Below are 18470 nucleotides of genomic sequence, written 5' to 3' on the forward strand. Positions count from 1 at the left end.
TTTGGAGAGTAGTGATGTTATTGGACAGAATCAGTATGGTTTTATGAAAGGAAAATCATGTCTTACGAATCTAATAGAATTTTTTTGAGGATGTAACTAGTGGAGTGGATAAGGGAAGACCAGTGGATGTGGAATATCTGGACTTTCAGAAGGCTTTTGATAAGGTCCCTCACAGGAGATTAGTGTATAAACTTAAAACACACAGTATAGGAGGCATGGTATTGAGATGGATAGAGAATTGGTTAACAGACAGGAAGTAGGAATAAACGGGTTCTTTTCAGAATGGCACACAGTGACTAGTGGGGTACCATAAGGCTCAGTGCTGGGACCACAGTTATTTATAATGTATATGTCAATGACTTAGATGAGGGAATAGAAAGCAGCATCTCCAAATTTGCAGATGACATGAAGCTGGGTGGCAGGGTTAGCTGTGTAGAGAAAGCTAAGAGGATACAGGGTGACTTGGACAAGTTAGGTGAGTGGGCCAAGGCATAGCAGATGCAATATATTGTGGAGAAATAAGAGGTTATTCACTTTGGAGGCAAGAACAGGAGAGGAGATTATTACCTAAATGGTCTCCAATTAGGAAAAGGAGAGATGCAACAAGACCTGAGTGTTGCTGTGCACCGGTCATTGAAAGTGGGCATGCAGGAACAGCAGGCAGTGAAGAAAGTGAAAGGTATGTTGTCATTCATAGTAAGAGGATTCAAGTACAGGAGCAGAGAGCTTCTACTGCAGCTGTACAGGGCCTTGGTGAGACCACACCTAGAGTATTGTGTAGAGTTTTGTCTCCCTATCAGAAGAAAGACATCCTTGCCACAGAGAGAGTGTAAAGAAGGTTCACTGGATTGATACCAGGGATGACAGGACTTGCATATGAACAAAGGCTGGATCAACTAGTCTGCCTTGGTGAGACCACACCTAGAGTATTGTGTAGAGTTTTGTCTCCCTATCAGAAGAAAGACATCCTTGCCACAGAGAGAGTGTAAAGAAGGTTCACTGGATTGATACCAGGGATGACAGGACTTGCATATGAACAAAGGCTGGATCAACTAGTCTTATACTCACTGGAATTTAGAAGATTGAAGGGGGACCTTATAGAAATGTATAAAATTCTTAAGGGATTGGACAGGCTAGTTGCAGGAAGGTTGTTCCCGATGTTGGGGAAAACCAGAACCAGGGATCACAGTTTAAGGATAAAGGGGAAGTCTTTTGGGACTGAAATGAAAAAATATTTTCTCTCTCAGAGAGTGGTGAATCTGTGGAATTCTTTGCCACAGGAAGTAGTTGAAGCTGGTTCTTTATCTATATTTAAGAGGGATTTAGATTTAGATTTGGCCCTTGAGGGGGTATGGGGAGAAGGCAGGTAGTGTGTACTGAGTAGATGATCAGCCATGATCAAAATGAATGGTGGTGTAGGCTTGAAGGGCCAAATGGCCTCATCCTGCACCTATTTTCTATGTTTCTAGAAATGAATGGGGGTTGTTATTTTTGTGAAGGAATCTGAATGTAATAGCATGGAAATTATCTTCAGCTACATTGCACCTCAGTGCTGTGTGTGTACAGGACTGAACCGACTCCACTGTACCTGCGTGCTCTGTTTGTCCAGGACGAGTCTGATGGAAGACACCAGTTGTTGGACGTGATACCATTTGACCTTTCGATACCCGGTACAGCCTGGTTGACTGCTGAGGAAATGGCTTGGCTCGTATCTCCTGGAGTTCAGGGAAGAAAGGGGTGGATTGTTGAGGGGTCCTGTCAGGGTGTGTGTGTGGATATAATCTTCTGTCTGATGGTCACTATGTAAGGGAGTCACCCTTTAATGCAGACTTCTTCTGCCAGTAGTGAGTGTTTGTAAAGTCTGAGGGGAAAGTGGAAGCAGATTCTGAACATTTTTACAGCAATTCTTGATCAGCAGGGAGGCAATGTGTGGGCAATGATTGTTGGAATGATGGGGCAAATGCAAGGGACCGGCACCAAATCAAAGCAGTGGGAAACGGTGGGATTCGGGTGCCGGGAATGGTGGGACCGGCTGTGGGATCCTATCAGAATTTTGTGTCTCAATGATATCCCCTCTCAATTCATCTAAATCCAGATGAGTATAACACTGGTCATTCCAGTCTTTCTTCATCTGTCAGCCCTGCCATCTGAGGGATCAGCCTGGTGAACATTCACAGCACTCCTTCAACTGTAAATTGTCCTTCTTCAGATCAGGAGAGCAAAACTGTACTCAATGCTTAGTTTGGCTCACCAAGACCCTAGACACCTGCAGTCAGACCTACCCTCTTCGACATTCAAAACCTCTCACTATAAAGGCCTATATGCTGTTTGCTTTTTTCATCACCTCCTGTACCTGCATCCCAACCTTCACTGACTGATGCACCATGACCCCAAGTCTCGTTGCACTTCTTCTTTATCACCTTTCAGATAATCATCTGTCTGCCTTTTACTGTCAGCAAAGCAGAGACCTTACATTTATCTCCATTGTATAACATCTGCCATCCATCTGTCCCCTTTCCTAATCGGTCCACGTCACCCTGAAGCCTCTTACAAATGTAGTTGATGTGAAGGGCATTGCTGGTTTATAAGTCTCCAACTGTTTCAGTGTAGCCAGTGCCAACCACCGTCTACACGGTGGAGCCGGTGCCGACTGCCCTGTCTATATGGTGAAACCGATGCTGACTGTCCTGTCCACTCAGTGGGGTCGGACAGTTGGCCAGATCCCTGACCTGCACCTCCCTTTACTCTGCATAGATCTATGGCATCGAGGACTACACGGCGCTGGATGTCCCTGGAGTCGCGTTCAACACTGGCAGTGGTCCTGCAGACTCACAACTACACACACGTGAGTACCGGCCCAGCTCAACACTCGCAGCCCACCTTTCAATGACACGAGCATCGCCACACCTGCAAGACGATCTGACAATAAGATAGGAATAGAAATAGCTATTCAGCCCATCGAATCTGCCTTGCCATTCAACCATCCATTTTCCCACTCAGCCCCACTTCCCTGCCTTCTTCCCATAACCTTTGATGCCCTGGCTAATCAAGAACCTATCAATCTCCATCTCCTAAATTCCAACTAGTGCAGTCCAAGAGCTGTCAAATGCTCCTCTTATGATAATCCTTTCATTCTTGGAATCATCCTTATGAACCTCCTCTAAACCTTTTCCAATGTCAGCACATCCTTTCTTCAATGGGGAACCCAAAACTGCTCACAACATTCCAAGTGAGGTCTCACTTGTGCTTTTTAAAGCCTCAACATCACATTCCATTTGTTGTATTCTATCCCTCATGAAATGTATGCCAAAATTGTATTTGACTTCTCCACCAACTCAACATGCAAATTTGCATTCAAGCTCTCTTGCACAAGGACTCCCAGGTTCCTTTGCATCAGGGTATTAAGAAAAATAGTCATCCCCATCAAGAAAATAGTTTGCTCGTTTATTTTTTTTTCTACCAAAATGTATGACCTTGCACTGTATTTGATTTGTCAGTTTTCTGCCCATATCTGTTTAACTTCTTCTGCAGCCTCTCTGTTTCGTCAACACTACCTGCTTCTCCACCTACTTTTGTACCGTCTGCAAACATGGCCACATGTCCATACGTTCCATAATATAAACAATTAATATACAACATTAAAAGAAACTGACCCATGTGGATCACCACCAGCAACTGGGAGCCAACCAGAATATTCCAACCCTCTGCTTTCTGCTAATCAGCCAATGCTCTACCAATAATGATACTGTATATACCTGTGTAGTAGTCAATCCCATGTAAAAGTCAGTCCTCCTATTTTTGGCACCAACTGGCCACCCATCTGAGCAGCCAATGCCCTGACCAAAAACCCTCGCCTTGGCTGCCTGCCCATTGAGCTCCCAACGCCCTGACCGCAAAGCCGCACCTCAGCCACCCAGCCATCCGAGCTCCAAACGCCCCATCTGTGAACCCTAACCATGGCCACTCACCCGCCATCTGAACTCCTAAGGCCCCGACTGGAAACCCTAACCTTGGCTGCCCGCCCACCCATCTGAACTCGCGACGTCCCAATCGTGAACCCTAAGGCCACCCGCCCATCAGAGCTCCCGATGCCCTGACCACAAACCCTTGCCTTGGCCACCCACCCATTTGAGCTCCCAACGACCCGAATGCAGACTTATCATTTGATCCCAGACATCTGAGCCCCAACCACTTGTATGATGCAGATACCTACCGCAGTCAAAAGTAGTATCCATGTCAAAGTCAACACCCCAAATTTGTCCTGAAAGATTGGTCCCCAAAATGCGACTATTACACGAGTATAATCATTATGTTTCCTGTTATTCTGTGGGCTCTTCTCTTGTTAAGTAGCCTCATGTGCAGCACCTTGTCAAGGCGATGTGAAAATACAGCTACACAACATCCACTGCATTGCCTTTATCTCGACTGCTTGTCACTTCAAAAATTTCAACAGGTTTGTCAAGCAAAATGCTAGTGTCTCTCCCTCTTCCATGGGTGTAGGTCCTGGGGAGCCTGAGCAGGCACAAAGAGAGAATAGGTTGGATTGCTTTATAACCCCCAAAATGGAACTCCCTCCCTAACAGCACCCAGTGGTTCAGGGGGTGATTACCAACACTGACCCAAAGTGGGTGAGAGGAATCACCGTCACACAGGGAGAAGGGATAGTTACAGTTCACTGGGGGGCAGAGGATCACTGACTCAAGTGGAGTGGTAGGTTGCCCTCCAGAGGGGAGAGGGGGAAGTCGCCGTCCCAAGGGGTGGGGGGGGGGGGGGTCGCCGTCCCGAGAGGTGAGGGGAGTCACTGTCCCGAGGGGAAGGGAGGTTGTTGTACCAAGGGGAAGGGGGGAGTCGCCGATACAGAGACAGGGAGGGTTTTAGGACCAGAGAATGGTTACATACACACTCTTTCCTCTCTGTACTCTCTGTAACAATCACTGGACCCATTCACTCCTCCCTGTCTCTTTAACCCCCCCCACCGGTCCCCTTCACCTCTCCCTGTCTCTATAACCCCCACCGGTCCCCTTCATCCCTCCCTGTCTCTATAGCCCCCACTGGTCCACAACGCAACCACCCTTTCCCCCCACAATCCCTAACCCCATGCTATCCCCAACTCCCCTTCCAGTCTCGGTAAACCCCACCACCCCCACCCCCCCCCCCAGCATCCTACACCCTCCCCTTCCCTCGTCTCTGTAACCCCCTCTGGCTCACTACTCTCCTCCCTATCTCCATAATCACCTCCGGCCCCTCCCCCCCTAGCTCCCCTACCTGTCTTTGTTACACCCTCTGGTCCCCTACATGCCACCTTGTCTCTGAAACTCCAAATGGCCCCTACATTCTTCCCTCACTGTAACCATCACTGGTCCCCTACACCCCACCTCATCTCTGTAGCACACTCTGGTAATCTACACCCTTCTTCTTTGTAAACCACTCTGGTCCTCTATACCCCTCCCTAACTCTGTAATCTCCTCAGTCCCCTACACCCCTGCCTGTCTCTGTCAGCCTCTCCAGATCCCTTACACCCCTGCTTATCTCTGTCAGCCCCCACTGTCTCCCACGCCCCTCCCTAACTCTTTAACCCCCCCCCTCCTATCCCTACACCCCTCCCTGTTGCTGAAACCCCCTCCAATCCCTTCACTCCTCCTGTCTCTGTAATCCTCCTCTGGTCCCTGACCCTCCTTCCTGTCTCTGTAACTCTGACCATCTCTGTAACCACCCCAGTTCTGTCTGACTTCCACCCCACCTTGTGCACATCATGCTCTTTTCCTGTGAATGACGATCATGGAGTTTCTCTTTTCTTCTAGCTGATGGACCATATCTTCAGATTGTCGAGCAGCCCAAGCAGGTAAGAGATCTCAGCGTGTGTATCCGGCCTCCTCCTCAGGTCTGTACATTGCACCCCACCCTCTTCTCAGACAACTGACGCTGCTGGCAGCCCATGTTCAGTGCTGTCCAGTGCAGGCTGTATCAAACCCCTGCTGTTGATTGGTGTAACCTCCCCTTTGGTTATCAGTGAGTGTCGTGTTCATTCCAGCTCTTCATGTTAGTCATGAGGGTCAGATTGAGTGGAATGGTCCAGGAGGGTGGTGATTACCCCTGAGATGGTCAGTGTAGGTGGCTTGATGTATAGCACAGGGAAGTGATGCACATAGTATGCAGGGTGCAGGAACAGAAAGCTGATGGTGGAGGTGCATCGAGATTCAACGTGGAAGGGCAGATTGACAGAGACAACTTTGTGCTGTAGCAACAGAGGCAGAGAGTGTAAACGTCAGGAACTCGTGTGAAAAACTGCTCGTGCCTCAAGTAGAAGATTCTTTTTAATTCTGGTCACCAAATGTCGGGGCTGATATGATGGCATTGGAGAGGGTCCAGAAAAGGATGGTTCCAGAGGCTTTTTCCCAGAGCTTGGACAGAGTAGATGTAGAAGGGTTGTTTCCCATAGTGGGAGAGTGTAGGACAAGCAGGCACAACTTCAGGATTGAAGGGCATCTGCTTAGAACAGAGATGCGGAGGAATTTCTTTAGCCAGAGGGTGGTAAATCTGAGGGATTTGTTACCACAGACTCTTGTGGAGTCCAGATCATTGGGTGTATTTAAAGCGGAGATTGATAGGTTCTTGATTTGCCAGGGCATCAAAGGTTTTGGGGAGAAGGCCGGGCATTGGGGCTGAGTGATCGGCTTGTGATTAAAAGGCGAGGCAATTCAATGGGGTGAATTGCCTATTTCTGCTTCTATGTCTTGTGGTCTTATGGCTGAAGTATCAAAAATGAGGGGATGCTTGGGAGTAAGTGCAGGGGATGTAAGAGGCAAGATCTTCCCACAGAGAGTGGTGGGTGCATGGAATGCGCTGCCTGCAAAATGGAGGATTATGAAGTAGGGAAATTCTTGGCAGTTGTTAGAATAGGTTATTGGGTTGGTACTATGCTGTAGATTTCTATTTTCTATGTTAGTGGTTCTCAACTTTTTTTTCCCCAACACACATACCACCTGAAGTAATCCCTTACTAACCACAGAGCCCCTATGACATGATGCCACAAATGCTTTGTGGTTTGTAAGGGCATGTGAGTGGGGGAAAAAAAAGATTGAGAATCACTGTTCTATGTTCTTGACAGGAGGGACAGCAGTCACGGGGCTAGTTCAGAAATGCTGGGACTGTTTCCTTTCGAGAGGGGAAACTGAGGGCAAATAGGTATGATTCTTTTAAATTATGAAGCTGGAAAATCATCAGTTGTTCCAAAGAGAGAATCTAGGTTCTGAAATTGGAGAAACAGCAGGAAAGCACAAACCCTCTTTTTCTGAAAAAGAGTGTAGGTAGATGCTGGACAGACTCCAGGGCTCTCAGTGGCACTGGGGTGAGAGCTTGGGAGTTGTTTCTGGGAGCCTTTGGTGTGATTTCACTGGTTCTGCCCTGGTTACCAGCAGCTGAGTCTGCTTCACTAAAATGCAGAGTGACGAGACCAGTAGCTCGTCACAAACTTCCTGGTAACGATTTTTTTAAAAGTTGGTCACGTTTTTAAAGATGAGCCAATCTTACTTGATCATTCACAACCACAAGGTGACCGCAAGTCCTTCATCATGGCTTTGCAGTGTCAGTAAGTGATGGCTTCTTCATGACATTGTGTTCTCGGTTCTAGCAGATATCCAGAGAGGAAGGATGTTGGTGTGTTAGATGTCAGCAGTGAGGTGTTTGCATCTTTATCTCCACATGATCTTTCTCTCGATCCATGTGTGCATTCTGTGCTGTTTAGTACCTGGACACAGTCTCAGCGTTCACACAGCCACACTGTTAAATCATAACCAGAACCAGAAATGGAGATTAAGATTTTGTTCAGTATTCACTCCAGAATAACGAGATTTTAGGACTTTTCTGGACTGACTGACCCTCAACGACAGAGAGCCACTGAGAGCTGCATGTGATTGAGATGATCAGGGTAGTTGGGTAAATCTTTACTCCTATCAGTCCTACTGGCCTGGAACCAACCCCACCCTCATCATCCCCACCCCTACTGATCCCACCTACACCCCAACTCCACCCTACCCATCCCCATCCAACCAGCCACACACCCCCAGCCCCACCGACCCTTCCTACACCCCAAACCCACACCCTCCCCCCTCATTGACCCCATGCCATCGATCCATATCTGACCACACCCACATCAACCCCATGCCCTCTGGTCCCACCCACCCTCAGTCCCACTCCTACTGACCCCACCCACACCCTCACAGGTCCCATACCCAACAGCCACACCCACTCTCCCTACCCCATCAGCCCTACTCCCACTCCCATTGCACCCTCCACCTCCTCCACTGACCTCCATCCGAACACATCCCCAATACCCTCCCCCATCCACCCACCTACTCTAGGCTCCCCACACCCACATAGGCCCCATCCCAACGGACTGATTTCCCGCCCCCCCCCCCCCAAAACACACTGACATCCAGCCCTCACCAAACCTCCACCTATTCCAGCCCCCCACCCACATCATCACCTTACTTCCACTGACTCCTCACCCACACCAACACCCTACCTACACTGACAACCCACCCACTCCGTCCCAGTCTGGACCTGTTGGGAACGATGATCTTCCTTCCATAGGGAGTTGGTGCTGGTGACTGCTTAGCCTGAACATGCCCCTTGCTCTCGTTATCGCTACTGTGGCTCCTTCCTGATCTTTGTGCATTTTTCTTTCTCTGTCCCACTCCCAACATGTCAGGACCTGTCATAACACACAGCTGCCTCAGGCAGTACTTGCCTGTCCCTGCGCCTGAACACTGAATTCAGGTGACCTCAAGAAGGTGTCAGGAAGTTGTTGGGACCCTTTCTTTACGGAAGCATGTGGGTTCTTGGCAGCAGGGTCTCGTTTAATTTAGACCTAGTGTTTGTTGTAGACATGTACTTCTGCTGTACTGTTGTATGAAAATGGGCAGACAGTGAAAAGCAGGACACTGCAACTGAAATGGCATGGGAGGATGAAATGTTCCATCCCAAACAACTGTACCTTCTCTGCACCCACAATGAGGAGCCTGGAACTACCCCCAGATGCTCTTATTGTCCATGCCTTGGTTAATGATGGGAAGAATCCTGCATGCCTTCTTAATCACTTTATCTATCTGTGCTGCTGCCTGCAAGAATTTTTGGACATGTACCACAGGTCTCTCTGTTCCTTGGGTACTCTCACTCACTGAATATCCTTGTTGTGTTCATTCTTCCAAAGTATAACTTGACATTTAAGCCATTTCTTACTGATTAATATCATTCTGTAGCCAAAGACTATCTTCCTCACTGTTCACAACACTATCAATCTTCATGTCATTTGCAATATTTGTAATCATATCTCCTCATCCAGGGTGGGAACCTCATCCAGCTCTAGCCTTAGGGGCTGTTGAGGGAGCTGGAGCAGGGCGGAATCTTGGACTGAGCGGTTGGTACTGAAAAGAGATTGGAAGTGTTCTGACCATCGGTTGAGGATGGAGATCTTGTCGCTGAGGAGGACTTTGCCGTCTGAGCTGCGCAGCGGGCTTTGGACTTGGGGTGAGGGGCCGTACACAGCCTTTAGAGCCTCGTAGAAACCCCTGAAGGTCCTCCATCAGCCAGCTCCCCACCATGACTACCAGCCCCCCCACATCTCCATCGGGCACACAAAACTCAAAACGGTCAACCAGTTTACCTATCTCGGCTGCACCATTTCATCAGATGCAAGGATCGACAATGAGATAGACAACAGACTCGCCAAGGCAAATAGCGCCTTTGGAAGACTACACAAAAGAGTCTGGAAAAACAACCAACTGAAAAACCTCACAAAGATAAGCGTATACAGAGCCGTTGTCATACCCACACTCCTGTTCGGCTCCGAATCATGGGTCCTCTACCGGCACCACCTACGGCTCCTAGAACGCTTCCACCAGCGTTGTCTCCGCTCCATCCTCAACATCCATTGGAGCGCTCACACCCCTAACGTCGAGGTACTCGAGATGGCAGAGGTCGACAGCATCGAGTCCACGCTGCTGAAGATCCAGCTGCGCTGGATGGGTCACGTCTCCAGAATGGAGGACCATCGCCTTCCCAAGATCGTATTATATGGCGAGCTCTCCACTGGCCACCGTGACAGAGGTGCACCAAAGAAAAGGTACAAGGACTGCCTAAAGAAATCTCTTGGTGCCTGCCACATTGACCACCGCCAGTGGGCTGATAACGCCTCAAACCGTGCATCTTGGCGCCTCACAGTTTGGCGGGCAGCAGCCTCCTTTGAAGAAGACCGCAGAGCCCACCTCACTGACAAAAGGCAAAGGAGGAAAAACCCAACACCCAACCCCAACCAACCAATTTTCCCTTGCAACCGCTGCAATCGTGTCTGCCTGTCCCACATCGGACTGGTCAGCCACAAACGAGCCTGCAGCTGACGTGGACTTTTTACCCCCTCCATAAATCTTCGTCCGCGAAGCCAAGCCAAAGAAAAAGAGAATCATATCTCCTACATTCCTCTCTCGATCAGGTGTACAACAAACAGCAAGGGTGCCTGAACCCACCCCTGTGGTACACCGCCACTTCTAGTTGCCAAAATAACCATCATCCAATGCTGTCTGCCTCTTATTACCAAGGTAATTTTGGATCCAGTATGTTGGTGTCCCTTCGATCCCATCCTTGCACTAGTCCAGCCTGTGGGACCTTGTCAAAGGCTTTTCTGAACTCCATGCAGACAACATCAACCACACTGCAACTTATTACAATTCTTCAAACGACTTTCTCAGACAGACTGGGCTTACCCTGAACAAAGCCATGATCAGTAGCGCTTCTCCAAGTGCTGACTAATCCCAGCCCCTGGCAAGTTTTCCAGCAATGGGCCTATCACAGATTTTCTGAGATGTTACTTGTGCAGTTATGCTCATGTTGCACAGTTGTGCTTATGGGCCGGTGAGCCTGACGTAAGTAGTAGGCAAGTTATTGGAAGGTATTCTAAGAGATTGGATATGCAAGTATTTGGATAGTCAACAGTGTGGTAGGTCATATTTAATGAATCTTGTAGCTTTTAGAGGAGTTGCCAGGAAAGTTGATGAAGGAAAGGCTGTGGATGTTGTCTATGTGGACTTTAGTAAGACCTTTGACAAGATCCCACATGGGAAGTTAGTCAGAAAGGTTCAGTGGCTCAGTATTCATTGGTGAGGTTGTAAACTGAATTTGACATTGGCTTTATGAGAGTGTGATTGATTGCCTTTCTGATTGGAGGCCTGTTATTAGTAGTGTGCCTCAAAGATCAATGCTAGGTCCATTGTTGTTTGTCATCTATATCAATGATCTAGATGAGAAAGTGGTAAATTGGATCAGCATCTTTGCAGATGACAAAGATTGAATGTGTAGTGGAGAGCAAGGATGGCTTTCAAAGCTTTCAGAGGGATTTGGACCATCTAGAAAATGGGCTGCCAAATGTCAGGTGGAAGTAATGCTATCAAGTGTGAGGCGTTCCATTTTGGAAGGTAAAGTCAAGGTAGGATATGCACAGTAAATGGGAGGGCACTGAGGAGTGTGGTGGAACAGAGACCTTGGGTTACTCTTCTTTGGCTTGGCTTCGTGGATGAAGATTTACGGAGGGGTATGTCCACGTCTGCTGCAGGTTCATTGGTGACTGACAAGTCCGATGCGGGACTGGCAGGCACAGTTGCTGCGGTTGCAAGGGAAAATTGGTTGGTTGGGGTTGGGTGTTGGGTTTTTCCTCCTTTGTCTTTTGTCAGTGAGGTGGGCTCTGCAGTCTTCTTCAAAGGAGGTTGCTGCCCACCAAACTGTGAGGCGCCAAGATGCACGGTTGGAGGCGATATCAGCCCACTGGCGGTGGTCAATGTGGCAGGCACCAAGAGATTTCTTTAAGCAGTCCTTGTACCTCTTCTTTGGTGCACCTCTGTCTCAGTGGCCAGTGGTGAGCTCACCATATAACAGATAGTTAAAAACCCTTGGTATCCAGCACCTATGTATTTTCCGCTTGCTTGAGTCTTACTCTTAAAATGCCTAACTAACAGCCTGCATTAAGAATAAACAGTTTAGAAGACAAAAAACAAAAATACTTTACTGTACTTACACTGAACAAACTTCACTTGCATGAATATATAAACCTTAAAGCATTTTACTTTATTTTCAGTTACATTACTCTGTTTGCACTAAATATAATGCACTTGGATGAATATATAAACTTTAAAGCATTTTACTTTATTTTCGGTTACATTCTTTGAAAATGTTTAACCATCGCTGCATCTGCAGGTTTCTTCCCCTCCAAGGAACTGCCCAAAAGGAGAACAAATAAGATTATGGATAATTAACTCCCCCTCCCCCAAGTTTACAGATAAAGCCTCTGAATGGGGTGACTCTTACTCAGCAGGGATAAAGGAGACACTTCAAAAGAGTCACCCCAAAGCCAAACAGCATCAACCAGCTCTTCTTGGGCAAAACCATTGCTGTTTCGCCCAACTTTATTTAAATAGCTGCTACAAACAAAGCACGACCAAGACACTCTGCTGGCTGAATATTTGCTCCTATCTTCACCAAATGTTTATGTGTAACTTCAGAGAATACTTTTACAATTTTAAACTTTAGTTTTTTTTTACCTATTATGTTATTTTCATTCATTTTAATTAATTAATTAATTTTCTCCAATTTTTTTTTTTGCCAGTTGCTTGAGGCTGCTGGTTGCTTTCAGGTACCAGGGGTTTTATGGTACATAATAGCCTTAAAGTGACATCACAGGTAGATAAGGTTGTAAAGAGAGCTTTTGGCACATTGGCCTTCATAAATCAGAGTATTGAGATGTTCTGGTGAAGTTGTATAAGACATTGGTGAGCCCAAATCTGGAGTACTGTGTGCAGTTTTGGTCACCTAACTACAAGAAAGATGTGAATAAGATTGAAAGAGTGCACAAAAGGTTTACTAGGAAATTGCTGGGACTTAATGACTGAATTACAGGGAAAGGTTAAACAGGTTAGGACTTTATTCCCTGAACATAGAAGAATGAGGAGAGATTTGATAGAGGTATTTAAAATTATGATGAGTATAGATAGAGTTAATGCAAACAGACTTCTTCCACTGAGATTAGGTGAGATACAAACCAAAGGACATGGGTTAAGAGTGAAAGGGGATAAGTTTGGAGGAACATTAAGGGGAATTTCTTCACACACAGATGAGTGGAAGTATGGAATAAGCAGCCAGCTGGAGTGGTGAATGTGGGCTCAGTTTTAACATTTAAGAAAAGTGTACACAGGTACATGGATGGGAGGGGTAGAGTGGATAAGGGACTGGGCACGGGTCAATGAGACTAGGCAGAATAATAGTTTGGCATAGACTGGAAGGGCCTATGGTCCTGTGCTGTAATGTTCTACATCCCTGTTTACTTTGTCTCTCTAGAGGGGATTTCGTTTCCGCTATGGATGTGAAGGCCCGTCACATGGAGGATTACCGGGGGCTTCCAGTGAGAAAAATAAGAAGACCTACCCAACTGTTAAGGTCATTATTTGAATGTTAATGCCAGTAAGGTGTTTTTTTTTAAATTTTCGCACATTTAAACTGTAATTTGTGAAACTGGTCTCTTTAATTCCAGTGGACTGATTCAATAGTACAAAAGGACTAAAAGGTGTTCACGTTTACAAATCTATAGGGGAAACAGATTCTATTAATGCTTTTGAATTGGTCTCAATAGTATTATCTCAAAATTTTTAGACGGTTGCTCTGTATATTTGTCAACTGAGAAGTGAGTTGGCAGATGGTGGGTGGGATGTTCTAATGGTGGAATTAAATTTAGCACAAATGCAAAACGTGATCTTTGGGGCTGTGGAGTTGACTGTGAACAAGTGTAAAAGAGGAAATTAGTTGCATCTGAATGACATTGCCAAGAAGTTTAAAGCAGGAGGCTGTTGATTGAACATTGAGACCTGGCTGTATTGTGATGTTTGGACAATCCAGATCTACTGCTGCAGAATTTGGTGTTAGTTTTCTTATTTGGAGTCATGATCCTGCAGCCAGAGTTAGGGTGAGGCACTGCCTATTTCAAAGACAGAAGTTGAGAGAGTTGAGGTCATCACTTCCCCTCCCAACCTCATTTCTGAACAAAGACATCTTTGACAGGAACAGGCTTTGGTCGCACCAAGATATGGATGTTGATCTTTTCTGCCCATCTATGCTCCTTCCATTTGCCCACATTGACATCATTTTTTTGGGCCTATTTACTGCCTTTCCACCTCCCAGCAAACCAGCTTAGTATTCACAGAAAACTTGGATATGTGACACTAGACCTTGCATCCAATTCTTTGAATGACTGTGAGATTATACCCAGCAGTGATCTCTGGGACATCCCACAGCTTACCAACTGGGAAATAACCTGTTTATTTCTACTTTTAGTTTTCTGTCTGGTCACTCGACTGAGTTTATGCTGCTGGATTCTTCCCCAGTATCATTGTCTTGGGTAAACTTATACCTCTCATTTTGTTCGTTTTAGATTGGTCAGTGTTTGAGCTACCGAAAGAAAATAGACACACACACACCAAGAGCAGTTCAGTTTATACAAATGTTTATTACAAATTCAAAAGCTGATTTCAAACTACAATATGCGAGCCCTTCCCAACTATACTTATCAACGCCTGGACTGGTCCCAACTGCTGAAGCGAGGCAACGACTGTACACTTGTAGTAGGTTGTCAGGGCGCCAGTAGCAGCTTTTCCACCTCCCCCAACCGGGACGTTGGCTGGACTCTAGAAGTTCTTCTTCTTGCTGAGAGATGTTGCCATCTCTCGGAGAGTCTCAAACTTCAGCAGTGGGACCATGGCTTATATTACCCAAAAACTGCTTAACCAAGCACCTATTCCCAGCACAGCAAGAAAGATAAGCGAGCAAGCTAGCATGCTAGGCTTCTATCGAATAACATAATTTTCAGCTTATTACTTTGAATACAATGGTTTATTTTGCATCAAGGCTAGGCCTCTGACAATCTGTGTACACAGATGTCCTTTCATCCTATAACAGCATCTCTGGCCCCTTGGTGGAATTTAGCTTATGTCTGCTGATTCTAAAAACAAGCAGGTTCTCAGCCCTGCAGAAGCAAAGGCTGCAAAAGTAAAAAAACACGGGGGAGTGTGTGCAATGACTGGCTGCTTATTACAACCATACACTCTGATTTAGTTGAATAATTTCTTGTGTGTATAGTGTCTTCTGGAAGACAAATGCCCCACATCAGTTGGTTGCTTCTTACCCACCCTGATTGGTGGCCAAAGGTCCCCACAAAGCCATGGAAGAAATGCTGTTTTATACATTGTAAATTTCTTTGTAAGCAAAGTCCCCTTTGAGAATCAAATTGCCCCTGCTCTAACCCAGGAACTGAGAGCAAGTTGTCAAAAGAATCATTCGTGCAAGGATGAACTATTTGTTTTGAATTGCTAAGGGCAATGAATATATTGTCATAGACGTTATTTGATGTACAGGTGCACCAAAGTTCCTACTTCCTGCAGCCAAACAGGTACCTCGTTAAAAAATCTTAAATCTAAAAAGATAAAATAAATACAAAAGATAAATGATAAATCACTGATTAGTGTAACAAGGGGAGGTTCAAGAACCTGAGAGCTGTTGGAAAGAAACTGTTCTTGCACCTTGAGGTGCTGGTCTTCAGGCTTCTATATCTTCTGACTGAAGGTAGCAGTGTGGAGAGGTTATGACCAGGGTGATGGGGGTCCTTCATGGTGTTGTTTGCCTTCTTGAGGCCATGCCTCACACAGATGTCTTATGTAGATAGTAGATCCAAGTGCTGCTAAATGAGATTAGTGTGGATGGGCAGTCCATGGTCAGGCTGATGAAGATTAGGTGAAGGGCCTGTTTCTATACTCTGCTGTTGTTGGAACATAATTGTTTGTGCAGTGACCAAACTGCCAGGTACTTTGTATTGCCACCAAGTGGCAGTGCAGGGTGAGGAAGGGGAAACCGAGAACTACACTGCCTTGGCCACTTCGATGTTGTGATGGCAGAGTTCAATTTCTGAGGACATTTAAATCAGTTGTCAAGTTCCTGCTACATTTTCTCTTGAGATGAATTTGATGACCTGTGTTGATTTGCTGGGATGTTGTTATTGTGGCCTTGAAATTGACAGGCCAATGTTTTTGGAGTGTTAGTGGTGGGGGCATAGTGTGGGTTATCTGTGTGGGTTGCATGGTAACAGGCCCTCCTGGCCCATGAGTCCGTGCCACCTAAACATGGGTCAACCTAAAGGCCCCAACATGGGTAGGGAGCAAGAGACCCTCACAAGATTTTAAAGGTATTTAACAGAGCACTTAAAATGCCATGCTCTAGAAGGACCATGTGCTGTGGCTAGCAGCAGGTTATGGAGCAAAGGGATTGCTACTGTGCTCCAACATAAAGCAGGTGGACAATAAAGGGGAAATGCATGGCATCTTGTGTTAGCAATCTTTTGAGTTGTTTGTTCAGGGATGTGGCATCGTGGCCAAGCAGTGTTGATAATCCTTTTCCATGCTGCCCTGGATGAGGTAGTCATGGCAAGAATTTGGAGTAACAGGTAGGCCTGACCAGGGCCTAGCCTCTCCTGGAGGACAGTAATAGAGCAGACAGGTTGTGTCGACAGTCTGGGAAATTCATGGCTTGTATCCCTCAGACTGGGGTTTTATAGTTCTTTCCTCCTGACTTCACTAAACATGTTCCCAGCTGTTCCAGGATTTTCTTTCCGTATCGCTCTCAGAAGAGTAACCATGAGCTCCAGTTCCTGGTTTTATTTCAGTTGAGGTAGAGGAGTGGTCTGTTTCAGTTGAAGGGGGAGTGTGTGCAATGACTGGCTGACAGGGTTCTGGGTGGTAAGCACTCTTTCTTTGTTAAATGCAATACTTTCTTCCTGTTTATTTTGCCTCATTTAACAGCCAGGGCCCTGAAAACATTTTTCAGATGGCTGGAAACAATTCAAGATGGCTGGAAAGAAAGTTTCTAGCACTTTCCTGAACCGCAGTCAAAGTGGGGAATTCCCAGGAGATGTAATGTGGGCATATGACAGGCTGCACTGCAGTGACTCGCTGATTTTTCCACCAGGGGAAGCTCTGCCTCACTGCGAGAGAGGCAGCTGATAAAATGTGGGTAATTCCCTTGAACTGACAGTGGGGCCTTCTGAACAATGTCTCAGTGAGTCTGTAATTACCCAGTTGTGACTGTTAAAAGGCAAGGAAAGAATTATTAAAAATCCGTGGGCAGTATTGTGATCTGCTGATGGGAACGCTTTCTCACCAGACATTGTTCGAGGTGCCCTGCCTCAGGTACTGGAGGTAAAACATCTTCCTAGCCATGTTTGGGGAACTGAGAGGTGTTCCACAAACAGCAGCGCAACACTTCCCCATTGCATGCGCCCTCAAAGAAGTGTCTACACAGTACAACAGCGCCCACAGGACATTCCTGGTCTGCTCCAAGTGTGGTTCCGCACCAGCAGGTCGCTCCTGGCATGGATCCTGTGCTGACAGGTTACCCCCAATGTGGGTCCCGCGCCGCCGGGCAACCCCAATCCGAAAGGGGGACATCTAGCGTTGATGGAGATCAGTGCCACAGGTAGTATTATTGAGGCCTATTATTGTCGCCCTCTTTGGTTCCAGGATGATGGTACCTCCTAGACAGGCTGTGCAAATTCCTTTGCCTCACATTTAACCCTCTCCTGCCCAGTCTGACTGTGGAATTGCTTGAACCTCTCTCCATCATTGTCTCTCACTTGCAGAGTTTGTGGGCAGGGATTTCTGGTGTCTGTATGATGGAGGAGAGGAACATTGTAGGAGGTCGGGGCAGGTGCTCTCTGTGAGGGTTGGAGAGGCAGACACCCTCACCATTAAGCGGAGTTTGGCATATATCGAGCCCAAATCCACAGAGTCACCAGTAGAAGGAGGGATTAGTTAGTAGTGCTCCATCACAACCATCACAGACTTGATGGGCCAAATGGCCTTTTGATGGTCTTCTCTGGTGTGTGACGTTTTATACAATGCTTGAAAGCACTGACTCTGCAATCAACTGCAAAACAAGGAGGACAGTTAACCCCAAATCTTAACTTGTTTCAGGGTCAAGGTTCAGGAGCTGGTCTGACACTAGCCACTTCTACCTGAATCTGGGGGGGTCCATATGACCAATTACACTGTATAATTAGGCAAGAGTAATTGGATGATGGATCCCGCTGTACTCCTCAGATCTGTAACTACATGGGTCAAGCCAAAATTGTCGTCCAGCTGGTCACTGCGGGCAGTGACACCGTACATCTCCACGCCCACAGCCTGGTCGGGAAACAATGTGAGAAAGGGATCTGCCTGGTCCACATTGGCCCCAAGGAAATGATCTCCACGTAAGTCCTGTTCTTCTTCATCTCAGTCCCTCTGCACTAATGGAATTTCCTGACCAGCACATCCTGAGCTTCCCACCGACAAGGTTCATCCTGTCCTCCCCACACCCATCATTCTCCCAACACCAGGAAACCTAACCAC

The 18470-nt window shown here is 46.7% G+C and overlaps 1 protein-coding gene across 1 annotated transcript in view; it reads left to right on the forward strand.

Annotated features, from left to right (window-relative positions):
- Positions 1–18470, forward strand: part of LOC138757927 (nuclear factor NF-kappa-B p105 subunit-like) — a 79805-nt gene that overhangs the window by 23653 nt on the left and 37682 nt on the right. The window contains exons 3-6 of the mRNA XM_069926074.1: positions 2755–2845; positions 5802–5842; positions 13381–13479; positions 18180–18331. Coding sequence (XP_069782175.1) covers positions 2755–2845; positions 5802–5842; positions 13381–13479; positions 18180–18331 — 383 coding nt within the window. The remainder of the gene's footprint in view (positions 1–2754; positions 2846–5801; positions 5843–13380; positions 13480–18179; positions 18332–18470) is intronic.

Source organism: Narcine bancroftii, chromosome 3, assembly GCF_036971445.1.
Source record: "Narcine bancroftii isolate sNarBan1 chromosome 3, sNarBan1.hap1, whole genome shotgun sequence".
Taxonomy (NCBI): Eukaryota; Metazoa; Chordata; class Chondrichthyes; order Torpediniformes; family Narcinidae; genus Narcine; species Narcine bancroftii.